The sequence below is a fragment of the Euprymna scolopes genome, chromosome 39, assembly GCF_053919585.1.
Source record: "Euprymna scolopes isolate OS-2025 chromosome 39, ASM5391958v1, whole genome shotgun sequence".
Lineage (NCBI taxonomy): Eukaryota > Metazoa > Mollusca > Cephalopoda > Sepiida > Sepiolidae > Euprymna > Euprymna scolopes.
The window spans coordinates 63,779,488-63,803,160 of record NC_136520.1 but is presented as its reverse complement, the minus strand read 5'-3'; the positions used below and the strand labels follow the sequence as shown (position 1 = coordinate 63,803,160).

Genomic DNA, 23,673 nt, shown 5'->3' with positions numbered 1-23,673 from the left:
ATAAAAGTTATGAACAGTACATGAGCAAAGCCAGGCTGAACTGCTAGTCTAAAATATTTTGAAAGAAATAAAATTAAAAAAAAAGAGGGGCACTCTAGAAGTAGGCAAAAATAAAAATAGAAGAGTTTCGCCTCCATTGACTAAGGACAAATTAACTTTAGAACAGATATTATACTCAACCAGAAGAATTTATAGTAAATAAATATAAATCGGTGCAGACGGGTCTTTTTTTTTTTTTTATCAAGATTCAAGACTGGGCTTTTTTAAAGACGGGACTTTTACACCGATTTTGAAGCACCGGTAATTGGAAACAATATGTCTGCTACATCGTCTTCAACGGCGATTAATTTGCGGGTAAGGTTTCCTTCTCTTTTTTTTTTTTTTTTTTCACACACGATAATATTTAGTTTTGTTTTAAAGATTGCGAATGTGTCTCTGCATTTTTATACAGTCTATTTTATTTGGAATTTTTGACTGGATTTTCTAACTGGGGGTCGAGGTTATTGTCACCAATGTCAGGAGTCAACAATTCTTGTCCTCGCGTAAAAGATGACAAAAATTATTAATAAAAAAATAAAAACAAAACATTTTTTTCGGTATTATTATACAAACACCGTGACAGCGAATTAGTAAAATCTTTTACGTAGTATTCTGTTACGTTTCGGTGTGCTGAACACGAATCTGAAAACTGGGTTAGGGTTAGGGTACATTTTTTTCTACTAATTCGCTGTCACGGTATTTGTATAAATTTACCCGTTTACATATTTTATAAATACCCTTTTCCTATATAGTAACATTTTAAAATAAGTTAGTTTCTCTTTGTAAATTGAATGTGCGTTTATAAAGAAAGTGAATGGAAGACAAGATGGTTCTTTATTACGACAGAGGCGCCTAAAAAAGTGTGTTCGTTTTTAGTTCAAAAGCACAAAAGGATTATAATATTTGACTTCTTTGCCCACAATCTAAATATTTGTAATGCTCTCTCTCTCTCTCTCTCTCTCTCTCTCTCTATATATATATATATATATATATATATATATATATTTGTACCTGTAAAAACGTTTTTTAATTTTTTTTTTTTTGTGGGTTTGTTTTACTGTACACATAGATTCGAAAAAGTTGTCACAAAACGAATATAAAAACAAATAAATGTTATCAAAGGCAAGATAAGTTACTTTTCTACCTAACTGAATATGTTTTTAGTGTTTATATTAGTACCTTTATATTTAATGTAATATGTTTATTCAGCTTGAAAAACATACAGTGTTAATGTTTACAGTCAAAATACTGTTAAAAACCCACCGAATATATGTCAGCCAATGTCACAGTAACATATATTGAGCGAGTTTCTAACAGTATTTTGTCTGGTTTTTTATTTATAACTCATTTTCCCAAACTTTCCGCCTCAAAGAGAGAGTCGGCTGCCATTTAAAATTTTCCAATACATCGGTAAACACTGTATGTTTTTCGAGCTGAATAAACATGTTACATTAAATATAAACACTAAAAACATATCCAGTTGGGTAGAAATGTAACTTGCCTTTGATAACATTTATTTCTTATATATTTGTTTTGTGACAACTTTTTCGAATCTGTGTAAAGTAAAACAACCCCCAAAAGTGAAGGAGAGGGAATATATATATATGACGCTTATTGGGACGAAATTTCGGAAATCGTAATACTGGATTTCACATAAAAACGATGGTACGTAGTATACCTCGTATTTTTAAAATGATTATATCCAACAATTTCGAAAATCGATGAGGTAGAAAATTATTTATTAAAGAAAATAAAAAAATAGAATGGTAAGTGTTTATTTTAACTGTAACACAACGCTGATCATTCTAGTTTGGGTTAATGTGAACGGATGGGGTCCCAAGATCCAGCCTTGTTCTGAGTTCGAGAAAAAAGGTGGGTCATGTCATACTCTGTGACCGGTGTCGAGGCAAAAAAGTTAACCCTTTGAAGAAAGTGTCGAGTTGTTCACTTCGAACAACAGAAAAAAAATTTTATTTAAAATTTTTTTTTTTTTATTACATTTTCACCCCAAACAAGGCACATTGCCACTTTGTTGTAGGGGGCTACTATCAGGGACATAGGCATCAGGGGTACTGTGTAGGGAGTTGGGCAGCAAGCTGTTGGTTCACGTTACACTTGAACTTCTGCATGTCAGTACAGTTGGGGAAGCAGGGACCTGGAATGGATTTCCAAAGTCTAGCTGTCCTGGAGAAGAAGCTACTAGAGTAGAAGGCTCTCTTACGTCTAGGGATCTCTACTGTGAAGGGGTGGGATTTGGCTGCTTGTCGGATTTGTCAGGGGTATTTACATCGAGGGGGCACAAGTGCTTGCAGTTCGTCAGAGCATTCACCGTTAAAGTACTTGTAGAACAGGCAAAGGGATGCAACATTTTGTCGATGGGAAAGAGGCTGAAGTTTAGATGACAGTTCAGGACCTATTAGGTTAGAGACTCTCTTTTAAACCTTTTCAAGGAGCGAGAGACTAGTAACAGATGCACCAGCCCAAATGTGACAACAACACTCAATACATGGGCGAATGGTGGCCTTATAGAGGTACAGGATACTTTTGGGCGTTAGTAGCTTTCTAGCACGGTAGAGAAAGCCTACCTTCTTCGCAGCGGTCCTGGCAATGCTCTCAATGTAATTGTTCCAACTCATGTTTCCTGTGAACGTTAGGCCGAGGAGTTTAAAAGATGTACTTTCAGATAATGAATCTTTGGTCATTACTATTGGTGGTAGAGAAAGTTTCTTGTAGTTATTGAAGGAAGCAAGTTTAGCCTTGGCAGCATTGAATGTGACCATCCATTTTTGTCTTAATTCCACTACAGATTGGAGGTCATCCTCTAGTGTTTCTGCCATTTCTTTAGATATGTATTCATTTGTTTTCCTGAATGAAAGAAAGAAGCAGTTTAAAGAATTTAATGTTGTCTATAGTAATAAATGCTCAAAAATTTTTCGAGCATTTATTACTATAGACAACTTTTAGAATTAGAATTTAAAAAAAAAGATAAACAGTTCAAAGAATTAGATTTTAAAAAAAATTAAACAGGGCAAAGAATTAAAATTTAGAATTTTTTTAAAATTCAACAATTCAAAGAATTTAGAATTAAAATAAAAATAAACAGTCGAAATAATTAGAATATTTTTCTAAATTAAACAGTCTAAAGAATTAGAATTAAAAAAAAAAAAAATTAAACAGTCTAAAGAATTAGAATTAAAAAAAAAAAATTAAACAGTCGAAAGAATTAGAATTAAAAAAAAAAAAAAATTAAACATTTTCACGAGGTTAGTTAGTTTTCATATAATGTCGAAAGGGTTAATTTTTTTTTTTTTTTTGGCTCAACACTGATCACAGCGTATGATATAACCCACCTTTTCCCCCAAACTCAGAACGAAGCTGGATCCTGGGACCCGATCCGTTCACATTAACCCTAGGGGTTATTGAGGCTGCTAAAAACAAATCTGGCATTTAAACTCATGGCAAATTTACCATTTGTAGGTATTAACCCCTGGACACTGGGACTATTTTGCGCCATTTCACTGTTTTCATTAACGCTTTTCTTACATGATGTGTTTGCATAGTAAAGGTGCGGAGGAATCTTACAGTTAAAATAAACATTTACCAATAGAATTTGATGAAAACGATTGTAAGACACAGGAGAGTTCAGAAGGGAGGTAATTTTCCGCTTTGAATTAAACAAAATGGCGGCAATTTTTCACCTGCTATCATGATTAAAGTCGTTTTGTTTAATAATTCAGTAATATTAACATAATTTTGACAGCGTAATTATGAAGCTACCATTGTAACTTATTAGAATTGACAAAAACAAAAAAAATCAGTTGAAACCATTGTTTTTATCTGAAAACTCCATTTATCGACTACAAAATCTTGTCCGAATTCTGTAGAAGCGCCCAAAATTGTTATGAAACTGTTATTAATTGTTATATGTATATATATATATATATATAAAAAAAAGGGAACAAACCGAGTTATATGTTCATTAACTTTTCGTCTTTATTTCGAGACTTCCTCTGGATGAATGAGATTAAGAAAACAAAAACACCAGTACTTTTCTTAATCTCATTCATCCAGAGGAAGTCTCAAAATAAAGACGAAACGTTGATGAACACATAACACGGTTTGTTCCTTTTTTTTTTTTCTCTATTTTGTTGGAATACTATATCCATTATTTTCATCATATATATATATATCACGTTGACACACCGGTTCCCGCTGGATCACTGAAGTTAAGCAACGTTGAGTCTGGTCAGTACTAAATGGGTGACCATTTGGCACTTTCAGGTGCTGTATGTGCTCTCCGCTTATCTCGGCATTGTTTCCAGTCATCCTGGTCTTCTCCTTGCCACTGGACTCAAACTGTGCCGATTCAGGAGAGGTGTGGTTAGGGATTGTGCGACCCCTGCCTCACAATTACACGCGCAACTGCCATATATTACACACACACCATACAACTGGTTTCTTCTGTGGAAAGCAACCATTTATTAAGTCGCCTGACGAAGACTTCTGGTTTTAACCGACCATTTGTCTGAAACATTAGCATTGTAGGGGATTTGTTCGATTTTCACTGATGCCTGGTATTACAGCCATGACGTGAGCATAGGTAAATATCTCCCAGCTCTTAGCAAAAAAAAAAATGTGTCTGTAATTAGCAATATGAAAACCAGCTTCAACATTTAATATAGAAATTTATTAAAGAAAACATTTTTTTAGTGTATTTTTATATATGGTGTTTTCCATTTTTGAGCCGTGCAAGTGTTCTGGTCCGCTGCTGCCATTTAATAATGTCATCAAACGAGAGGAAGATATGGTCATTATTATGATTTATGCGTGTTCTGCCGATTACTGATATCGGGTCACCAGTTTGTAGGGGATTTGGTCAACATTCGCCGATGCCTGTTATCACAGACATGGCGTGAACATAGTTAAATGTCTCCCAACCCCCAACAAAAATTAAAAAAAAAAAAAAAAAAAAGTGTCAGAATCAGCATAAATACGGCACAATCACGTTGACACATCGGTTCTCGCCAGATCACCAAAGTTAAGCAACGTTGAGCCTGGCCAGTACCAGATGGGTGACCATTTGGGAAGGCTAGGCGCTGTATGTACCTTCTGGGAAGGTTGGGTGTGGGGCCAACACCCTCACCCTGTAAAAAGAACTCCGTTACTACAAAAGCATCTACAAAGTTGTAGATGGCCTATGCCCCTTCAGGGCTCAAGGCTATAGATAGATAGAGAATCAGGATAATGACGAAAATGAATTTTAGCATTTATAATGAAGTTTTATTTAACAATAAGATAAATCATTTTGTTTTGTTGTTGTATTTTGATATGTGTGTGTGCTGTGTCGACATGCAAGAGAAAGATTAAGTCATTAAATGATTTATGAGATGTTCGTACTTCATGGATTTAAGTATTTACATTTTTTTTTAATCGTGTATAGTTGTGAAAAGTATGGCACAATCATGTTGACACACCGGTTCTCGCCAGATCACCGAAGTTAAGCAACATTGAGCCTGGCCAGTACTAGATGGGTGACCATTTGGGAAGGCTAGGCGCTGTATGTACCTTCTGCGAAGGTTGGGCGTGGGGCCAACACCCTCACCCCGAATAAAAAGAACTCCTTGCTACAAAAGCATCTACAAAGTTAAAGAAGGCCTATACCGCTCCAGGGGCTCAAGGGCTATGGATGGATAGTCGTGAAGACTTAATATATATTTCTTATATAGTCAGATAGAACTTGAATAAAAGCTGAAACAGATGAAAAGAGAAAACCTCCTCCGGCTGTTATTCTATATTTCTAAGTGTGGGTTCTGCGCTCACCCCAATAATTCAATCAATATCAGAAATTCTTCCTTACGCCTTCTACTGATAAGTAAACCACCTAATTTCCAAGTTAGCTCTTGTCCGTATGTCTACAACTCTCACCGATGTGTGTAAGGACACCCTTTGTTTCTTTTTCCCCAATCACCTGTGTCTGTACACGCCACAAAACAAATGATTATTCTAGATCAGTTTATCATCCACTTCAATTCCAACATTCTGATGGTATCTAATCTACATGTACGTATCAGTAACGTTTGCCCTGAACATACCAATCTTTTCTGTTATATAAAAAAATTGATTCGGGAGCAGTAAGTAGGACAGTCCCTGGAATGATTGTTGCGAGTAAAACCTTTAGCTATGGATACCCTTACCCTAACCCCTTAGGCAAGTAAAAAGGTACAGTTACAAGGATTGCTACAGACCCCCTCCTCATTTTTTGGAGTGGGTTTTGCGCCTAATTGTTTATTTTTTGTTTAACATTTATAATTTAACATTAGCAGAAAAGAAATAATAAAAATCTCATCCTCTTGAGCGTAAGGAATCGGCCAAGGTGTCACGTACAGCTACTAAGTGTTTTCTTTTGATGAACGAAAATGTCTAACAATCTCCAACAGATTTTGAGTGTCTGTTGGGGGACGCCACCCATGACCCGTACAGACTTTTATTATTTATGGAAGAAATCATGTTTTTTAGATAAAATATTCTTTTTTTTAAACTAAAGGAAATAAAATTTGTTAAATGTGATAATTTTGCTCCATAAATGTGTCCGATGTGACAAAAGGTTATTTTTTTGGTGGGGGGGGGGTATAAATCCAGTGAGATTTGAGTGTTTATATTAGCTGCAAAAAATTTTTTTTCCTTTTATGTTTGCGCTGTGTGCTTAGCCTGGTGTTAAAGCCCCCAGACGGTTTGCTGTCAGCCCGTAGGGAGAAAAGAGGCAAAGATGCGCAAAGTCATGCTGGTGTTTTAACGCCACATACAAAGACGGAGTCAGATGGCGAGTTGCTTACTGCATCCTAAACTGGTTTGGATTTTGCATGCAGTGCCTTTTATACACCTGGCTCCAGCGAAGGCTGTTAGGAAAAGATTTTAGAAAGTGTTTTCTTTGAGTGTTAATTGGACAGAAAATGGACACCCTGTCACATGGTATAGTCCTGAACTACGTCCGCGCGAAGAAGCATTGTCTTAACTTTTACTTCGACAGAATTTGTGTGGGTGGATATGATAAATGTATGCGTAACTGGAATGTTATTTATTTTAATGTCTGTGGCGTATCGCTATAAGTACCCACCCTATGAAACACAATGTCGATAAGGAGGAATAAAATATGTCACTGTGTAAAGTTGACGAATCAGTGTGGACGTCTGAAGTCACCGTATGCATGGCAGCTGACCCTGTTTGAAGGGTATATCTTGGTTGATGGCAGTCGAGAAGAAAAGTGACGTCAAGAACTTGTGTTGTAGTTTTCTAGTGAGATAAATGGTGCAGTTTCGAAGGAAATGAGCTGCATGTGTTCACGAGGTGCATTATGAACACTTATATCTGAAAGTATACCATGGTGTTGAGGCAGAATGTCATCGGTGATAATTTCTCGTCATTCCTTTGGTTCGGCTGCGATCTGTTAGAGATCGGCGGTATTGATGGCTTGAATGGCCTCAATATGCATGCGCATGGTGATTCGGCATTGTGGAAGAAATGTGACGTACTTGTGCTTATACATGCGTGAAAATGTATCCGTATTGCATAATAATATGATGTATTTGTGATAAGCTCGTTCCAAAGGCATCACGCATGATTGGCCCAGGGCAGGGCCCGATTAATATCCGCATGTGTGAAAAATAGCGGAATCTCTGATTAGCCTGTTTGTCTCAATGTGTGTGTGGATTGGCGTGAGAATATTTGTCCCCATTGTGTCGTGAGCTCCATAGTAAAATATTGTGTTAAATAGACATTCGTAATCACTGCTGGCAAGGATGCAGGTGAAATTCCATTGGTTGGCAGTTTATCCAATGTGCTGGCTACCGGAATGTTGATCCATAAGAGGTCCATGTTTTTTGGCGCAAATTTACTGTCGTCAGAGTTTGACTCCTAGAAAAATTGTCTTGTTTAATTTTCGATTTTTGAGCGATTATTCGAAAAAAATCGATAATTTTAAAAAAAATTTTTTTATTTTTTTATTTTTTTTTTTTTAGACCAATGTCGTTATTTCTTAAGGAGATCCTTGGATGCGCGTGTCATTGATTTATTGATTGTTTGGAAAAGAAAGACTGATTGCGTTTGTTTTTCTTTTCTTTTTGTGAGTGTCTAATCGTTTCTTTTTTCTTTTCTTCTTTGAGTTGAGAAGCCAAGGCATAAGATCGTCTATCCAAAAAGGCTTGATTTTAATCAATGAAGGCATAGCCGACTTCGATGAAACTGTGGCGTTTTCCATTTTTGTGCAGCGCAAGTGTTCTAGTCCGCTGCTGACGTTCGGTAATGTCATCAAACAAGAGAAGAAGATATGGTCATTCATATGATTTATGCATGTTCTCGCAATTACTGACATCGGGTCATCAGTTTGTAGGGAATTCGGTTGACATTCGCCGATGCCTGATATCACAGACATGGCGTGAGCATAGGTAAATGTCTCCCAACCCCTAACAAAAAATAAAAGGTGTTGGAATCAGCATAATGACGAAAAAAAAACGAATTTTAACAAAGTTTTATTTAACAATAAAATAAATCATTTTGTTTTGCTGTTGTGTTTCGATATGTGCGTGTGCTGTGTTGAGACGCATTAAATGATTTCCGAGATGTTCGTAGTTCATGGAATTAAGTGTTTAGATTTTTTTTCAAATCGTGTATAATTGTGAAGACTTAATATGTATTTCTTACATAGTCAGATAGAACTTGAGAAAAAACTGAAACAACAGATGAAAAGAGAAAACCTCCTCCGACTGAGGAAATCATGTTTTTTAGATAAAATATTTCTTTTTAAACCAAAGGAAATAACATTTGTTATATGAGGTAATTCCGGTAATGTGATAATTTTGCTCCATAAATGTGTCTGATGTGACAAAAGGTTATTTTTTATTTATTTATTTATTTTTTTTTAGTAAATCCAGTGAGATTTGAGCATTGATATTAGCTGCAAAAACATTTTTTTTTTGTATTTGCACCATGTGCTGAGGCTTGGGTCAAAGCCCCCAGACGGTTTGCTGTCAGCCCGCAGGGAGAAAAGAGGCAAAAACGCACAAAGTCATACTGGTGGTTTAATATCACACATAAGTACGGAGTCGGACTGCGAGTTGCGTACTCATAAAACTGCATCCTGAACTGGTTTGAATTTTGTGTGCAGTGCATTTTATACATTTTTGATCGGCTCCAGTGAAGAGAAAAATGAAGAACTGAAGATGCCGGAAATTTACGTGAACTTTGGCCCAAGGGTGATCCAACCTTGTCACAGACTATTTGATTAAGATGGGTATCAAGACAGTTTCTCACTCTCTCTATAGTCTAGACCTTGCTCCCTGTGACTTTTTGTCATTCCCTAAACTCAAGGAAAACCTTAAAGGGTGATGAAAGAGGCTATGACGAGGGTTATAGACACGCTCACACAAGATGACTTTCATAGCGCCTTACAGAAGTAGTTGGAACCATACAACGAGTGCATTGCAGCTGGAGGAGATTACTTTGAAGGGGACTAAAGTTTCGTGTGTATGTGTTCTATCAATAAAAGTGCTCATACAAAAAAGTTTGGAAATTTATTTAAGGCACCTCATATATGGTCAAAACAATTAAAACAAAATCTGTTCTGTTATTTTTTACTCATATATTGAATGGGTGTGCAAAATTTCAAAAAAATTCTAAGGTATAGTCACTGAGAAAAGTGCGGACAGATGAATGGATAAATGGACAAGGGTGAATTTACAGGTCCACCCTCCTTTTTTCGGGGAACCAAACAAAACTACTAAATCAATTTACGTGATATTTGGAGTATAACAAAAATGATATTTGTATATGATAGGTGTATAATGTGAATTTTACTGGTTTAGATCTGATCATCTCAGAAGAGGATTAAATTTCAACAGCACAAAGATGTGTGTGCTTTTTTTTTTTTAAATTTCACTTTCACCCCAAACAAGGCACAGTGCCACTTTTGAAGTAGGGGGCTACTATCGGGGGTATAAGTTGCAGGGATACTAAGTAGGGAGTTGAGCAGCGAGATGTCCATTCACATTACACTTGGAACTTCTGCATGTCAGTACAATTTGAAAAGCAGGAACCCAGAAGGGAGTTCCAAAGTCTAGCAGTTCTGGAGAAGAAACTATTGGAGTTCTAGGGATCTCTACTGTGTAGAGGTGGGATTTTGCTGATTGTCGGATTTGTCAGGGGTATTTACGTCAAAGGGAGTAGAAGGGCTTTTAGTTCGTCAGAGCATCCACCACTAAAATACTTGTAGAACATGCAGAGGGATGCAATATTTTCGTCGATGGGACAGTGGCCGAAGCTTATATGACAGTTCAGGACCTATTAGGTTGTCGCCTGTATTGGTTTGGTCACATTAAAAGAATAGATAAGAGTTCTTGAGTGAGTAAATGTGGGACACGGTATCCTAATTCTAAACCCTCTATCTGCTGAAAGTAAACGCAGGGTTCACTTTCCGTTCTCTTTAATGATTTTATTCAACCAATCAGAGCTCTTTCTCCTCCGTCTTTTGTATATCAACTGAGAATTAATATTTGTCTTTGATTATTTTATAAATAAAACTGATTTCTTTTTCTCTTCTTTTTCAGATTCTTTGTATTCATGGCTACAGGTATTTCTAAACATTTTTTATTTTATTGTTTTTTTATGGTGTACTAGCAGAGCCACCCGGCATTGCTCGGGACCATATAAAACAGTGAGAAAATTGAAGTTGATTTTTAACATACCTGTTATTCTTGGTATAGAGGATTTTTTTTTTTATGTCTGTGTATCATTAGCTATCTCGAGCAACTGATGGATCGAGGAAACAAACAGAAGATGACGCTGCAGTATGTTACGAATTTGTTGTTATGGAAATGGATGTTTTAAATAGCAAAGGAATGTTATTAAAATGGGAACGTCAATAGTTTAAAATAAAAAAATGTTTATATAAGAAAAGAATGGAATTTTAGTTTAGTAAAACAATAAAATTATAGTTAACCAAAACAATAAGGTTGACCTGGTTGCGTGACGTAAGATAACTAACAAAGAAACAAGGTCTCATATCTTCAGGAAACGCAAATCAGTTGAGAGATTTATCTGTTGGGTAGGATAGACGGAGATTGGCTTGGATTTTGTCTTTTATTTTATTTTATTTATTTAGGTTTTATTTTTTTCCTTTAGGTTTTATTATTTTTTTTTTAGATTTTAAGTCTTTATAACTTGGTTGAAGGATTCCAATATGGTTTTTTTTTTTCATTCTTATATTTCTCATTGGTAGGTTCATGTGCGTTTTTGCTGCTAAATGACTTTCGTCAACGTTTGATTTATAGGAAAATCATGTTTAATTTTCGATTTTTGAGCGATTATTCGGAAAAATAGGTAACTTTACACGAATAGGGAGGATTTTTTTTTTTTCATGTTTGAGTGATCCCTCCGTGATTTTTCATTTTAATATACTTTCATAGAAATGTTTCTGCTATGTCAAAAAAAACAAACTATTTTCTTTACGTCACAAGTGTCACGCTCATACATGAATTCCATAGCTAATATAACATATTGACCCAACGGGTCACGGGTAGTCTAGTATATATATATATATATATATATATATATAATAGAAACATCTATTTTATATGAATAAAAAAAAATAGGAAATATTACTGTTGCAAATTGAAAACTATCCTTACTTAATTCTGACTCCAAATTTTCCAATCCTTAGTCTCCTCTTTATCTCAAAATGACTGATAAGCAGAAATTACTTCCCTTCTTGGCCAGTCCCATGACTATTTGAAAACTTCTTCCTGTTTTGATAAATCAAAAGACCTTCGAGGCTCCCCATCATCTTTTACTAACCTCACTTTCTATATTTTTATTCTGCTATTTCCACCCATTGTTATACAGGCTGAATGATAAAATTGCCGCTCTAGAAAAGATGACATGATTCCATTTCTGTTTGATGAGAACCGGTTTTCTTTTTTTTTTTGTTGCAGACCATCTACTAGTTGACCAGTCGTGTACAAATCCCAAGAGCGATAGGAGCGTTCTATCATGTCTGAAAGTGATACAATGTTCAACGAGCGAGATCGGAGATGTGCCGCTGTACAACTCATGCTCTCTACTGATCCAAGTTATGAAGACAGGACCATTGCCAGCACCCTCAAAATGCATCGCTGGATTGCCACAAATAACAGCGACATGCCCAGGATGATGAAAACAAAATTTCCGGCCACGGTTCTGGTCTTTGATGTGGTTTCAAGTGAGGGCCACATCATGCCACCTCACATCTTTGAAGTCGGCTTGAAAGTTAACACCAAAGTGTACCTGGATGTGCTGAAGTCTGTGGTGATCCTCTGGTGCAATCAGGTGGCCGCTGGCAGATCCTTGGTGTGGCAGCAGGGCTCGGCGCCCACCCACAAGTCCAAAGAGACCCAGGCTTGGCTTCCAAAGGAATGCTATGACTTTGTATTCTTCTCTTACTGGCTTCCCCCCTCCCTTGACTTGAACTGCTGGATTACTTCATTTGGTTACGTTGAGAACATCACCAATATGACCCACAACATAAAAGCTAGTCTGTCACCACCATCCGCCAAGTATTCGCAGAGCTCCTGCTGGCGCTTATGGAAAGGGCATGCTCCCAATTCCGATAATAACGAGGTGGTAATTGAGGCTGAAGGCAGCTACATTGAATAGATGTCAGCTCTACTACATAATCAACTTACCTGAATTGATTTTTTTTCAATAAAAGTTTTAAAATAAAGCTGTAGTGTTGTTTTCTTTAGGGCGACAACTTTATTGTTGCACTCTGTAGTTTTTTTTTTGTTTTGTTTTTTTCTACTGACAAGATTTCATGATTTTTATGAATCACTTCCTAACATACTTATGTAACGCAATTGATTCCAGTAACACAACTACAGGACAACATAAATCTGCCACATGGAGGGTCTTCAGAACAACTGTCAACAAATTGACAAAATGCAAGGATCCCATCATATGTAAAGCTAATAACACACTTTAGTGATAGGATGATTCCAAAATTTTCCTGATTCCGATACAATCACCAATTTCAGTACTTGTACAGCTTAATCAAGACATTAAAAAAATGAAAATATCAAAAAAAGTTTAAATTGTACGTATTCGTTATGGAACGAAGTTTACAAAAAAAAATTTCACTTAATTTCATCAAGTATTTTTTTTTTTTTTTGTGAAAAAACAATTTGTTATGATATCGAGCAAAAGGTTCGATTTTTAGAAAGAAAAGCTAGAATTAAACATGGGGAGGGAGTGTCGGCGCTTTAAATTATCTCCCCGTGCCGTGTTCAATAAATTCCATAATGTCCGCCTTCAACGTGCTATCATAAAAACGTGTTGTTTCCACTGTAAAAAAAAAAAAAAACTACTTGATGAAATTAAGTGAAAATTTTTTTTGGGATCTTCAGTTGAAAACGGATACGTACAATATAACCTTTTTTCAAATATTTTCATTTTTTTAATGTCTTGATTAAACTGTGCAAGTACCACCAATTCTGTTCTAAATTCCCAATTCCGATACAAATACCGATTCCAATTTGATTCTTTTAAAACTACTTAACATTTAATGATCTGATGTATTTTAAAAATGTTTAAATGACTATAAACCTCCCTCCCTCATTTAATGTCCTCATATATTTTGCAAAACGGAAAAATTCACTTGGGAGAGCAGTGTATATTACAGGAGTAGATCTTTCTAAATATTTTTCTCTAATGTTTTTCTTGTAATTGATTGAAAATTGCAAGACAAAATTTTTTTGTTTTTTTTTTTCTTTCAAAACAGATCTCCGTTGCATTTGGTCATCTTTTTTTTTTTTTTAATTTTTTTTTTAATTACATTTTCACCACAAACAATTGCCACTTTGTTGTTGGGGGCTACTATCAGGGACATAGGCATCAGGGGTACTGTGTAGGGAGTTGGGCAGCAAGATGTCGCTTCACGTTGCACTTGAACTTCTGCGTGTCAGTACAGTTGGTGAAGCAAGGACTCAGCAGGGAATTCCAAAGTCTAGCTGTCCTGAGGAAGAAACTACTGGAGTAGAAGGCTCTCTTACATCTAGGAATCTCTACTGTGAAGGGGTGGGATTTAGCTGCTTGTCGGGTTTGTTGGGGGTATAAATGGCAAATAGATTAACACTTTTAACCAAATCACACCCCCAAAATGAGTAGATGCTGAATGCATAATGGAATTATTAGTATAGTCGTATTATTTGGATTCTTTGGACTACTTGAGTGTCATTTTCACAACGTTTCGGTGATGTAACCTCCAATCTTCAAGTGTATCTTGTTGAACTCAGGAATTTAGACGGAATTTCAAACATAACACTTTATTTACTGCATGGAGTAGCTTGGAAATTCTGTCCAAATTCCCAAGTTTGACAAGATACACCTGAAGAAGGTTGGAGGTTACATCGGCCGAAATGTGAAAATGACACTCAAGATGAGAATAGTAGTGTAGGAACAGAATAGTTAACAAAGCTCGTCTCATCTCAAGAATGATTTTCTACATAACAATGTTACTATTTAGAAAACCATTCAAACCTGCCTTGAACAAAATCTAGCAGAAAAAAAGATCAGGCTGTCTGAAGATAATGGCTTCTTGACATAAAATGCAGTTAACGCTGATGCCTTTTTTTTTTTTTACTTTTCCTTTTACAAAACTCAATCAAGTTCTTCAAAGTCCAAAAAAAAAAAGAGAAAACAATTTTCTTGTATTTGTTTTGATCAGACTTGTTTTTCTCTATAATTAGAGTCAAGCCCCCAATTGAAAGTCTTATGGCAAAAAACTAAATATATGAGATTTCATGCAAATGTGGAAAACTATACTAGGGTGAGATGGTCCCCCCCCCCATCCTAAAGGTAAGGCTAGAAGAACACCACAAAGTCATGACGCAGGGAGGGGAGAGGTTGAAAATTCGGGGACTAGCTGATCACATATGGAAAGAAAAAGAAATGCACTTCCCTTAATGGAACGAGGTCAAAATAAATGACAGGGATGCAAGGTGGAGAGTTAGACGACTTAAAGAAGTGGCACATATGCTAAAAAAAAAAAAAAAAAAAAAAAAAAATTAATTATATAAAGAAAAAAAAAAATTGTATAACCCCTCCTTAAAATTTCAATAGTAAAAGGGAGATAATCCCTGTCAAACTTTATTAGAGTTACCTCCCTTTGTCAACAAATTTTTTTTTTTTTTTTCCACATATATGAAACTACGGTAAAAAAAAAAACAAAAAAACAACTCCAAGAATACAAAACCATCTACAGAGCCAGTACCTTTTCTCCTTTCTTTTTTAAGATGGCAACCAACATGCCTGATGAAGGTCGAAGGCTTCATCGACTGAAGCGTTGCACAAAAAACATCCAAGATGAGAACAAAAGTCATATCAAAACAAGTGATTCAAACAATCGGCCTTCATCTAAAAAAATTCAGACCTCTAATAGCAATTTTTTTTTCCATATAACCAAATATGTGAAACTACAACCAACATAGCATCTTTCTTCAAAATTACTAGATTGTGCATTAAGTAACCAGAAAAGGTTTGATATGCCATAAAACAAAACAAAACAAACCAAACACCATGAATAAATATTTGAATACATAAAGAACTGAAGCGTAAAACTTTTCCAAAATGATCAGATTCTGCATTAAATAACTCAAAAAGGGTTGGTATGCCATAAAACAAAACAACCAAATGAAACCTAAAAGCATTTTGAGAAAGAATATCATTTTACTTATATTTATTTATTTAAGACTAGCAGGCCACCTGGCATTGCCCGGGTGTAAAATATGCATGAATATTATATCTCAATTAATGCAGAATTCTTATTTATTATGAAAGCAATACCGTAGGTATTAAACATAATGGTAAATTCCTTTAAAAAGAAAAAAATAAAGTAAAAAAAAAATGGAAAGAACCAGAGACATTTGCATGCGAGTATCATGTTTTTTCTAAACAGTTCACTTCTTGTAAGTAAAAAAAAAAAAAAATACTCCCGCTGAGATCAAAACCAAAATCTAAAGACAGTGAGTCAAGTATGATAACCATTAGACCAGCTTGACATGATCTTTAAACTGTTTTCAAATGTACTTATACGTAACATAAAGAAGCTGTCATGTTTCACGACCGTGCATGTGCAGTTGTGAAATGGTTGAAAAGATAAAAATCATTCCTACGTACCAATATTGACCCCTTAGCAGCCCTTTTTTTTTCGGATGGAACCTAAAATTTTCCACATGTCTGAATACTCTATATACCAAATTTAAAATCTGTAGATCAAACATTCATTAAGTATATAGGTTGAGAATTGTCCTCACACACATTCATTGTCAGTTTTATAGATATATAGCTAGATTATATCAAATTAGAAAAGGTTTTTTTTTTTTTTTAAACAGAGTTTTGATCAGAAATCCAAACTGTATAATTGTTTTTTTTTTTTTGTTAAATAACAATTTTCAAGCTAAAGATGTTTGCCTTTCCTTTATTTTTTCACAGTATTGTGACGGTTTTGCGTTAACTAACTTCTTTTTTCTTTTTCTTTTTCTAGACAAAATGCGCAATCATTTCGTGAGAAAACAGGGGCGCTCAGGAAAATCATCAAGAATCGGGCTGAATTAGGTAAGCATTCTGGTATCATTGCTTCTTAGATACACAATGGACTCTTCTGATAAATATGTAATACTTTGATGATAATCTATTTAGGGAGTTGAGTAGCAAAAACTACACCAGTAACATTGTATTGTGTATCTATGTCCATGCCTGTACAGCAAAATCATGGTTCTCGATAAATCACCAAAGTTAAGTAATGTTGAGTCTGGCCAGTACCAGATGGGTGACCATTTGGGAAAGCTAGGCACTGTATGTATCTTCTGGGAAAGCTTGGGCATGGAGCCAGCACCCTCACACCCAAAAAAAGAACTCCTCGCTACCAAAGCATCTACAAAAGTTGTGGATGGCCTATGCCCCTCCGGAGAGCTCAAGGCTGTGTGTGTGTATGTGTATGTCCGTGCCTCCAACTGATCACCTTACTCCCCAAAACTTGCCATCTTCTTTTAAGTTGTGTCTAGATTTCTAGTATTGGTGATCATTGGCCAAGAAGCCACATTTTACAATTTATATACACAATAAAAAACAATACACAAATACATTCTATACAAGAAATTTGTTGAGCATAGCTGTGCATGTTGTTGGTATCTTGTCACAAGTGTGTGTGCATGTGTGTGTGTGTTTACATCTGCATTAAATGTCTCGTCTTTCAATTTCATTATCGCAGCTACTCACCATGATTCTTCTCTATCAGTCTACGTTGTCATTCTTATTCTTCCCAACTCGGTCTAATTGGATCCTTTTTCTTTACTACCGTTTCCTAGTACCTCCCTATTTTCTTTTCTGCCTTTTTCTGTTCTGTTATTTCAACTGCGGCTTTTTTATGCAACTATATTGTAAAGGTAAATGTTCTCCCTCTTCTAACTTTATAACACACACTTGAATACCTACTAGACACTGTCCTCGAGTGTCTAAGGTCTCTCTGTACAGGGGTTTGTCAGAACAATCTGGCATGAGGATACTTTTTCCATAGAAGTAAACCCTGACCAAATATTCAAAATCACATTTCGTATTCTCTGCCCAAATAAGATCTCCTCACTATGGCTAACTCACATTAGCTTTTACGAGGAATGGTGCACCTTCTCCAAGTGATGTTACCTCAAGTAACAGCACGAAACTGGATACTCCACCAGACTAGATAAATTCTTGTCTTGGAATTCAGTAAGACCAAGAGACCAAAATGAAAGATATACTACAACGTATAAAAATGGTTAATTGGGGAGAGGAAAATTATGTTCTCAATTCTTTACTAACTCAGTGCTTGAGAGATAAAGAACTTAAGTGGAACATTCGAATATCTATGTATCTCATATAGACTTCAAGTGTTAGCCCAAGGTTGTGGGCCCCTTGATTTCTGAGAACTTCGACTGAAGTAAAATAAAACAAAAGAGAGATACATATATATATATATATATATATATATATATATATTTATTTTTTTATTTTATTACCGTCTTATCTGTTTTAGTTACACATGTTTCAGTTACTGAATCGTATTAACGATCCAGCAACTTTGTCAGACTTGAATAGAAGTGGTTATTATGATTTGGAAAGACGATATTAGAAGACGATGGGAAAAAAAAAAAAAAAAAAGAAGAGAGGGAATCTCAGTTTTGATCTGACAACATTTAAGTTTTAAGATGTAATAACTAAATAAAAAAATAAAAGCACATCGAACAGGGGTGAAGTTGAATTTAAAAACTTTAGCCAGATACGACACGGATTTCTAGAATATCGAGAGAGAGGAAGAGGGGTAGGTAAGTGCTGAATTGAAGAAAGGGAAATACAAATAAAACAGGTGGGTAGTTATCACTATTGAGTCGTCCGGTTGTTGTGATGTCATATTGAATTTGACACATTAAGGATTTACGCAGATTGGTGGAGGGGGGGGGGCTTGTTCAGAGTAACTAAGATGCGTCCTCTTAAGTTAAGCAAGGCTACATCCAATTTAAGTGAATTATTTAAATGCATTTGCTGTAAAGGTCTTTAAGAAATGGAGTAATTTAAATTAAAAATTAAAGTAAAAATCCATGCCTTAAGAGGACGCATCTTAGTTACTCCGAACAAGCCTCTACCTTCCCACCAATCCGTGTAAATTGTTAACATGTCAAATTCAAAAATTGCGCTAACCACCAAAAATAGATTTTATCGATATATTTCTTTTGCTAACGTTTTTTATCTATATATATATTTTTTTTTTTTGCTAACGTTTTTTCCCTCTGAGGAGAAGAGCCTATCTTTGAAACTCCATGGAATAACACATTTTTTCACAGTTATCTTGTATTTCTTGTTTTGAGTAAAATATAAATTTAATTCTGAAATATTGTGACGTCTTTTATATATATATATATATATATATATATATTATAGTGAATAAATGACAAAAAAAAATTCCAAAATTCATGATGTTGACCATTTTATTATTTAAGGGCAAAATAGATTCATCGATTGATATAATAAAGTGATTTTGCACTACGAAACAGATACTGTCAAGAATTGTAGATATCAACTAAATTAAAAGAATAAATAATAAGATGGTCAACATCATGAATTTTGGAATATAGTCTTGTCATTTATTCACTATATATTAAGAGTTTCTTAAATAAGGATTGGTATATATTATAAGAAAATGTATTTCTACAGAAATATACACACACATACACACACAAAGAGAGGACATTCCAAAAATAGTGTTTCCTATTTTTTATTCAGCAAAAATGGATGAGAGGGGATTGCAAATTGCTGCATTGTTATGATGAATGAGCTTATGCATTCATGACCTGAAAGTTTCATCTCTCAGTTGTAGATATTAACAGTGTGAAACTCTAAGAAAACAACACCTGTCATGGACATGCGTCAGAAGCAGAGATATGTTATTGAATTCCTCCATGTAGAAAAATTCGACCAATCAACGTTCACTGGCGCCTGTTAAACATTTACGAAGCTGATGTAGTTGATGTCAGCACAGTTAGGAGATGTGTTCGTAGATTTCACAGTGGTGACAGAGATGTGAGTGACAAAGTATGCTCTGGACTTTTACAACCAAGGCATCAAAAGAGACTAGCAAAAGTGTATTGAGAATGATGATGGTTATGTAGAAAGATAAATTATAGAGCAAAAAGGCTTGTTTTAATGGTACTACTCCTATTTTCATAGCTCTTTAAGGTTTTATTTTTTATTTAAAAAAACAGGAAGCCTTACTTTTAAAATTATCCTCATATATATATATATATATATATATATATATATAGTAGTAATTTATAAAATATATATGGCGATTAAGCTACACTGAATATTCGGCGTTTCATCCACTCTAGGACTCCTCAGGCTATAGACATTATTTATATATATATATATATATATATAGCTGTTAAAAAAAGAAGACTGAGTTTTTTTGTATCCATGGTAAAAAAGACAGGGGGAAAACATTTAATAGAGGTTGAAAAAAAAAATAAATAAATAAATAAGTCATAAATAAAAAAAATTTTTTTAAATAAGTAATAAATAAGTCAGTCTACCGCGTTTCACCCTCACTTTTCAAAGCTGAATTGAGTTTTTTTTTTTGTATAGGGAAACAAATTCAAATGGGAACGACTCCGATAGTTTGGTTTTATTTTAGTCGTTTCCCCGTTTGAATTCGTTTCCCCATAAAAAAAAAAAACAAAAAAAAAACTCTATTTGGCTTTGAAAAGTTAGGGCTGACTCTACTCCCTTATTTATGTAATTTTTTTTCAACCTCCATTAAATGTTTTCCCTCCGCCCTTCTTTTTACCATGGATACAAATAAACTCAGTCTTCCTTTTTTAACAGCTATAATAAAGTTTTGTACCCGTAGAAAAAAAAAAAATGAAATATATATATAAGTATATAGATCTGAGAAGATGCTTTTAATGAAGTAGTTCATTTTAATTTTCCATTTGATTTTTTTATAAATCCTTCACACTGAAATTATTTCTAATTAAAATTGATTTTTGCTCAGTTTTTTTAAGCGCCCCAAATCTTGTTCCGCCTGAAAGGACCGAGGATGGAGAAAGTGAAACAGATAGCCAAAAAGGTAGGAACTAAAATGGCCATGACATTTCTTCTTATCTGAAAACGTATGCAAAAAGTTTAATCACACTTTAACAGTGTTCAAGCCATATCAAAGTAATGAGATACCATTTCTGTTTTGGTTTTGGTACAAGAGAACGTCCAAGTCTGCCCAACCAATGCCCCCCCCCCCCGGGTTTTCCTCAACTCAAAGGTCACCTTTCACCCCCACTTTCCCTCCTTAATATTTTCTTTCCACTTATATATATATATTCATTCACATACATACATTATATTATATATATATATATATATATATATATATATATATATATATATAATATATTTTGGTGTATAAGGTGACTGTCAGATAAGACGAGGTACAAAATAGGAGCAAATTTTAATAAATTTATCATATATCGGTTGTATAAGACAACTGCTAAATCATGAAACCATATTTGTTTAGCCTAGACTAGAGATTGCAACACTCGGTATCTTATGAAATATTGGTTTTTAAAGAGGATTTTTTTTATTTTAAGAGTCGTCTTATACGCCGAAATATACGGTATATATATATGCAAAAAAATTTAATCATACTTAAATTATTATCAGTGTTCGGGCCAAGATCAGAATGTAGTATCTGTTCTGATGCTACACTTCAATTTTTTGTTCCCGTTTAGTGGAGGAGAAATCCTTCATGACTGAGACACTTTAATTTTTGTTCGTTTCTCCTCATTAAAAAACAACCCCGGTGTCTAACTCTGCCCTCATGGGGAGGCAAAGTAAAGAGGAACTATTATCAGTGTTGTCGAAACAATTATGCTCATCAATTTAGACATTTGCCAACATGATTAATTACATTTGTCTCCTGTATTCGAAACTGTTCCATCTGGTTCCGGTCCTAGATATGACCTTAAACTATATCCAATGGTGAGGCTCCAGCTTGCGGGCTTTGGGGAGTGTGGAGCCACCCTTTAATTGCCATTGCTCCCAGGTCCACTCTGACCCAGAGTGGTAGTAACTGTTTGGGTCCCAACTATGGGTTAAATAGAAACTAACTTGAAAAAAAAAAGTATTCTATTAAAAAAACTTTTCAAAATCACCGGATTCGGCATTAAATAACTTGAAAAGGGTTGATATGGCGTAAAACAAAAACAACCAAATCCATTTGGTTCCATGCTTATAAAGATTGAAGGTTTTTTTTTTTTTTTTTTTTACAGTGATCACCACTTATCAAGGCCCGGAAGCCACTCAGGGATAAGGGTTATTGCAAGTACATTAAGTTAGTGAGGAGATTTGCTGAAGTGTTTACTTAAGGGGGCGGTTCATTAGGAATTTGTTAACATTGGACTTGAAGACATCCAAGTTGTAGTCTAGAGGGAAGCAGGCAGACGGAACAGAGTTCCACAGGCGTGCAGTTCTAAGAAAGAAGCTTTGTTCATGGAATCCGCGTTTTGATTTAGGCACAGATATAGAGTGGGGGAAATTTTTCACAGTGGATTCAGCTAGACGGGTGTTTTTCGTGAAAGATTGGCGAGGGGAGACCAGAGATTGGAGTTCAGACGAGCATCTGCCATGGAAATAACGATAAAACAAGGACAGGCTCGCGACGTCTCTTCTGTGGGAGAGAGGTTGCAGGGTAGAGAAAAGGGCATCCCCCACTAAGCCACGAAGTCTATTTTGTACTCTGTCAAGGCAGGATAGGCTGTTTTTAGCAGCTCCTGCCCAGATATGGCAACAGTATTCCATGGTGTTTGTAAGTGTGTGTGTGTTGAGCAAAAAAAAAGAAAAAACATTGCGTTTCCATGCTAATTTTTTTTTCATTTTTAACCATTTTTTTGTTTTGTTGTCTACAGTAATAAATGACCAACTTTTTTCATTTTGGGGGTCAAATCATGCTTAATCACTTTTTTGGGATCCCTTGAAAAGATCACTTTTTTGGGATCCCTTGAAAAGATCACTTTTTTGGGATCCCTTGAAAAGATCACTTTTTTGGGATCCCTTGAAAAGATCACTTTTTTGGGATCCCTTGAAAAGATCACTTTTTTGGGATCCCTTGAAAAGATCACTTTTTTGGGATCCCTTGAAAAGATCACTTTTTGGGATCCCTTGAAAAGATCACTTTTTGGAATCCCTGACAGAGATCCCTGCTCGTCTCATAATTTTTAAAATCGACAAATAAATGGCACCCGTTTTGTATTTTTAGACCTTGACGAAAGAGGTTGGTGGTTTTCCCGTGAAGATGATTATTTCAAGGCCACAGATAAATCAAATTGTGCCAAAGGCTACGAAAAATCATTGGAAGTTATCAAGAAAACATTTCAAGAGAAGGTTAGTAGATGTTTTTTTTTTTTTTTTGTCTCTTTTGAAAGAAATTCGGGTGCTTCTATATTATACAAACGAAACAAAATATTGAATTTCAAGTGACACAAATGGTAGTACGTATTTGTCAGGTCTCAAATAGTAACATATCCAAAAATTATGAAAAACGAGATAGAAAAATAATTATTCATGAAAAACAGTTTCAATAAGGTTATATGCTAGGTCGGACATATTGGGTCACATGATATATGCAAAGAGGGAAATAACACAGTTGAATTATCCACTATTCCATATACCAAATATTCCATATTGCTTTAAGAAAATCTTGAGTACAAAATTTATATTTGGTAAAATGAATTGTACATCATTATTCTTTCAAACAGTTTAGGGCTTTAATTTTTTTTAAAGAAACCCTTCTGATTGATGTCGTAGGAATAAATTCCTTTCTTTTTTTGATTTTTTTTTTTTGCAGGGTCCATTTGATGGTCTTTTAGGATTCAGTCAGGGGGCTTCTCTTGTCTCTCTTCTCTGCGGCCTCCAAGAATCGAAGCAAGGTTAGTTTGTCATCTTTTATTTCTATTAAAAACATAAAACTTGTTAGAATTTACAAAGGTCAACGGCTGAGCCACATCCGTGAATAATCATTAATTTTTTGCTTTT

At 35.0% G+C, this 23,673-nt stretch overlaps 1 protein-coding gene and 1 pseudogene across 2 annotated transcripts in view; both read left to right on the top strand.

Moving 5' to 3' along the window:
* The first annotated feature begins 230 nt into the window (after positions 1-230).
* LOC145263814 (esterase OVCA2-like) overlaps positions 231-23,673 on the top strand; it is a 31,542-nt gene continuing 8,099 nt past the window's right edge. The window contains exons 1-6 of one of the 2 annotated variants that reach the window (XM_080120878.1): positions 232-354; positions 10,638-10,660; positions 16,604-16,674; positions 20,642-20,716; positions 22,898-23,022; positions 23,486-23,567. In XM_080120878.1, the coding sequence (XP_079977004.1) occupies positions 316-354; positions 10,638-10,660; positions 16,604-16,674; positions 20,642-20,716; positions 22,898-23,022; positions 23,486-23,567 (415 nt within the window). In that variant the 5' untranslated portion in view covers positions 232-315. Of the gene's footprint in view, positions 355-10,637; positions 10,661-16,603; positions 16,675-20,641; positions 20,717-22,897; positions 23,023-23,485; positions 23,568-23,673 lie in introns of both variants that reach the window. The other variant, XM_080120879.1, reaches the window with a different exon arrangement.
* On the top strand, positions 5,487-5,603 carry LOC145264090 (5S ribosomal RNA; annotated as a pseudogene).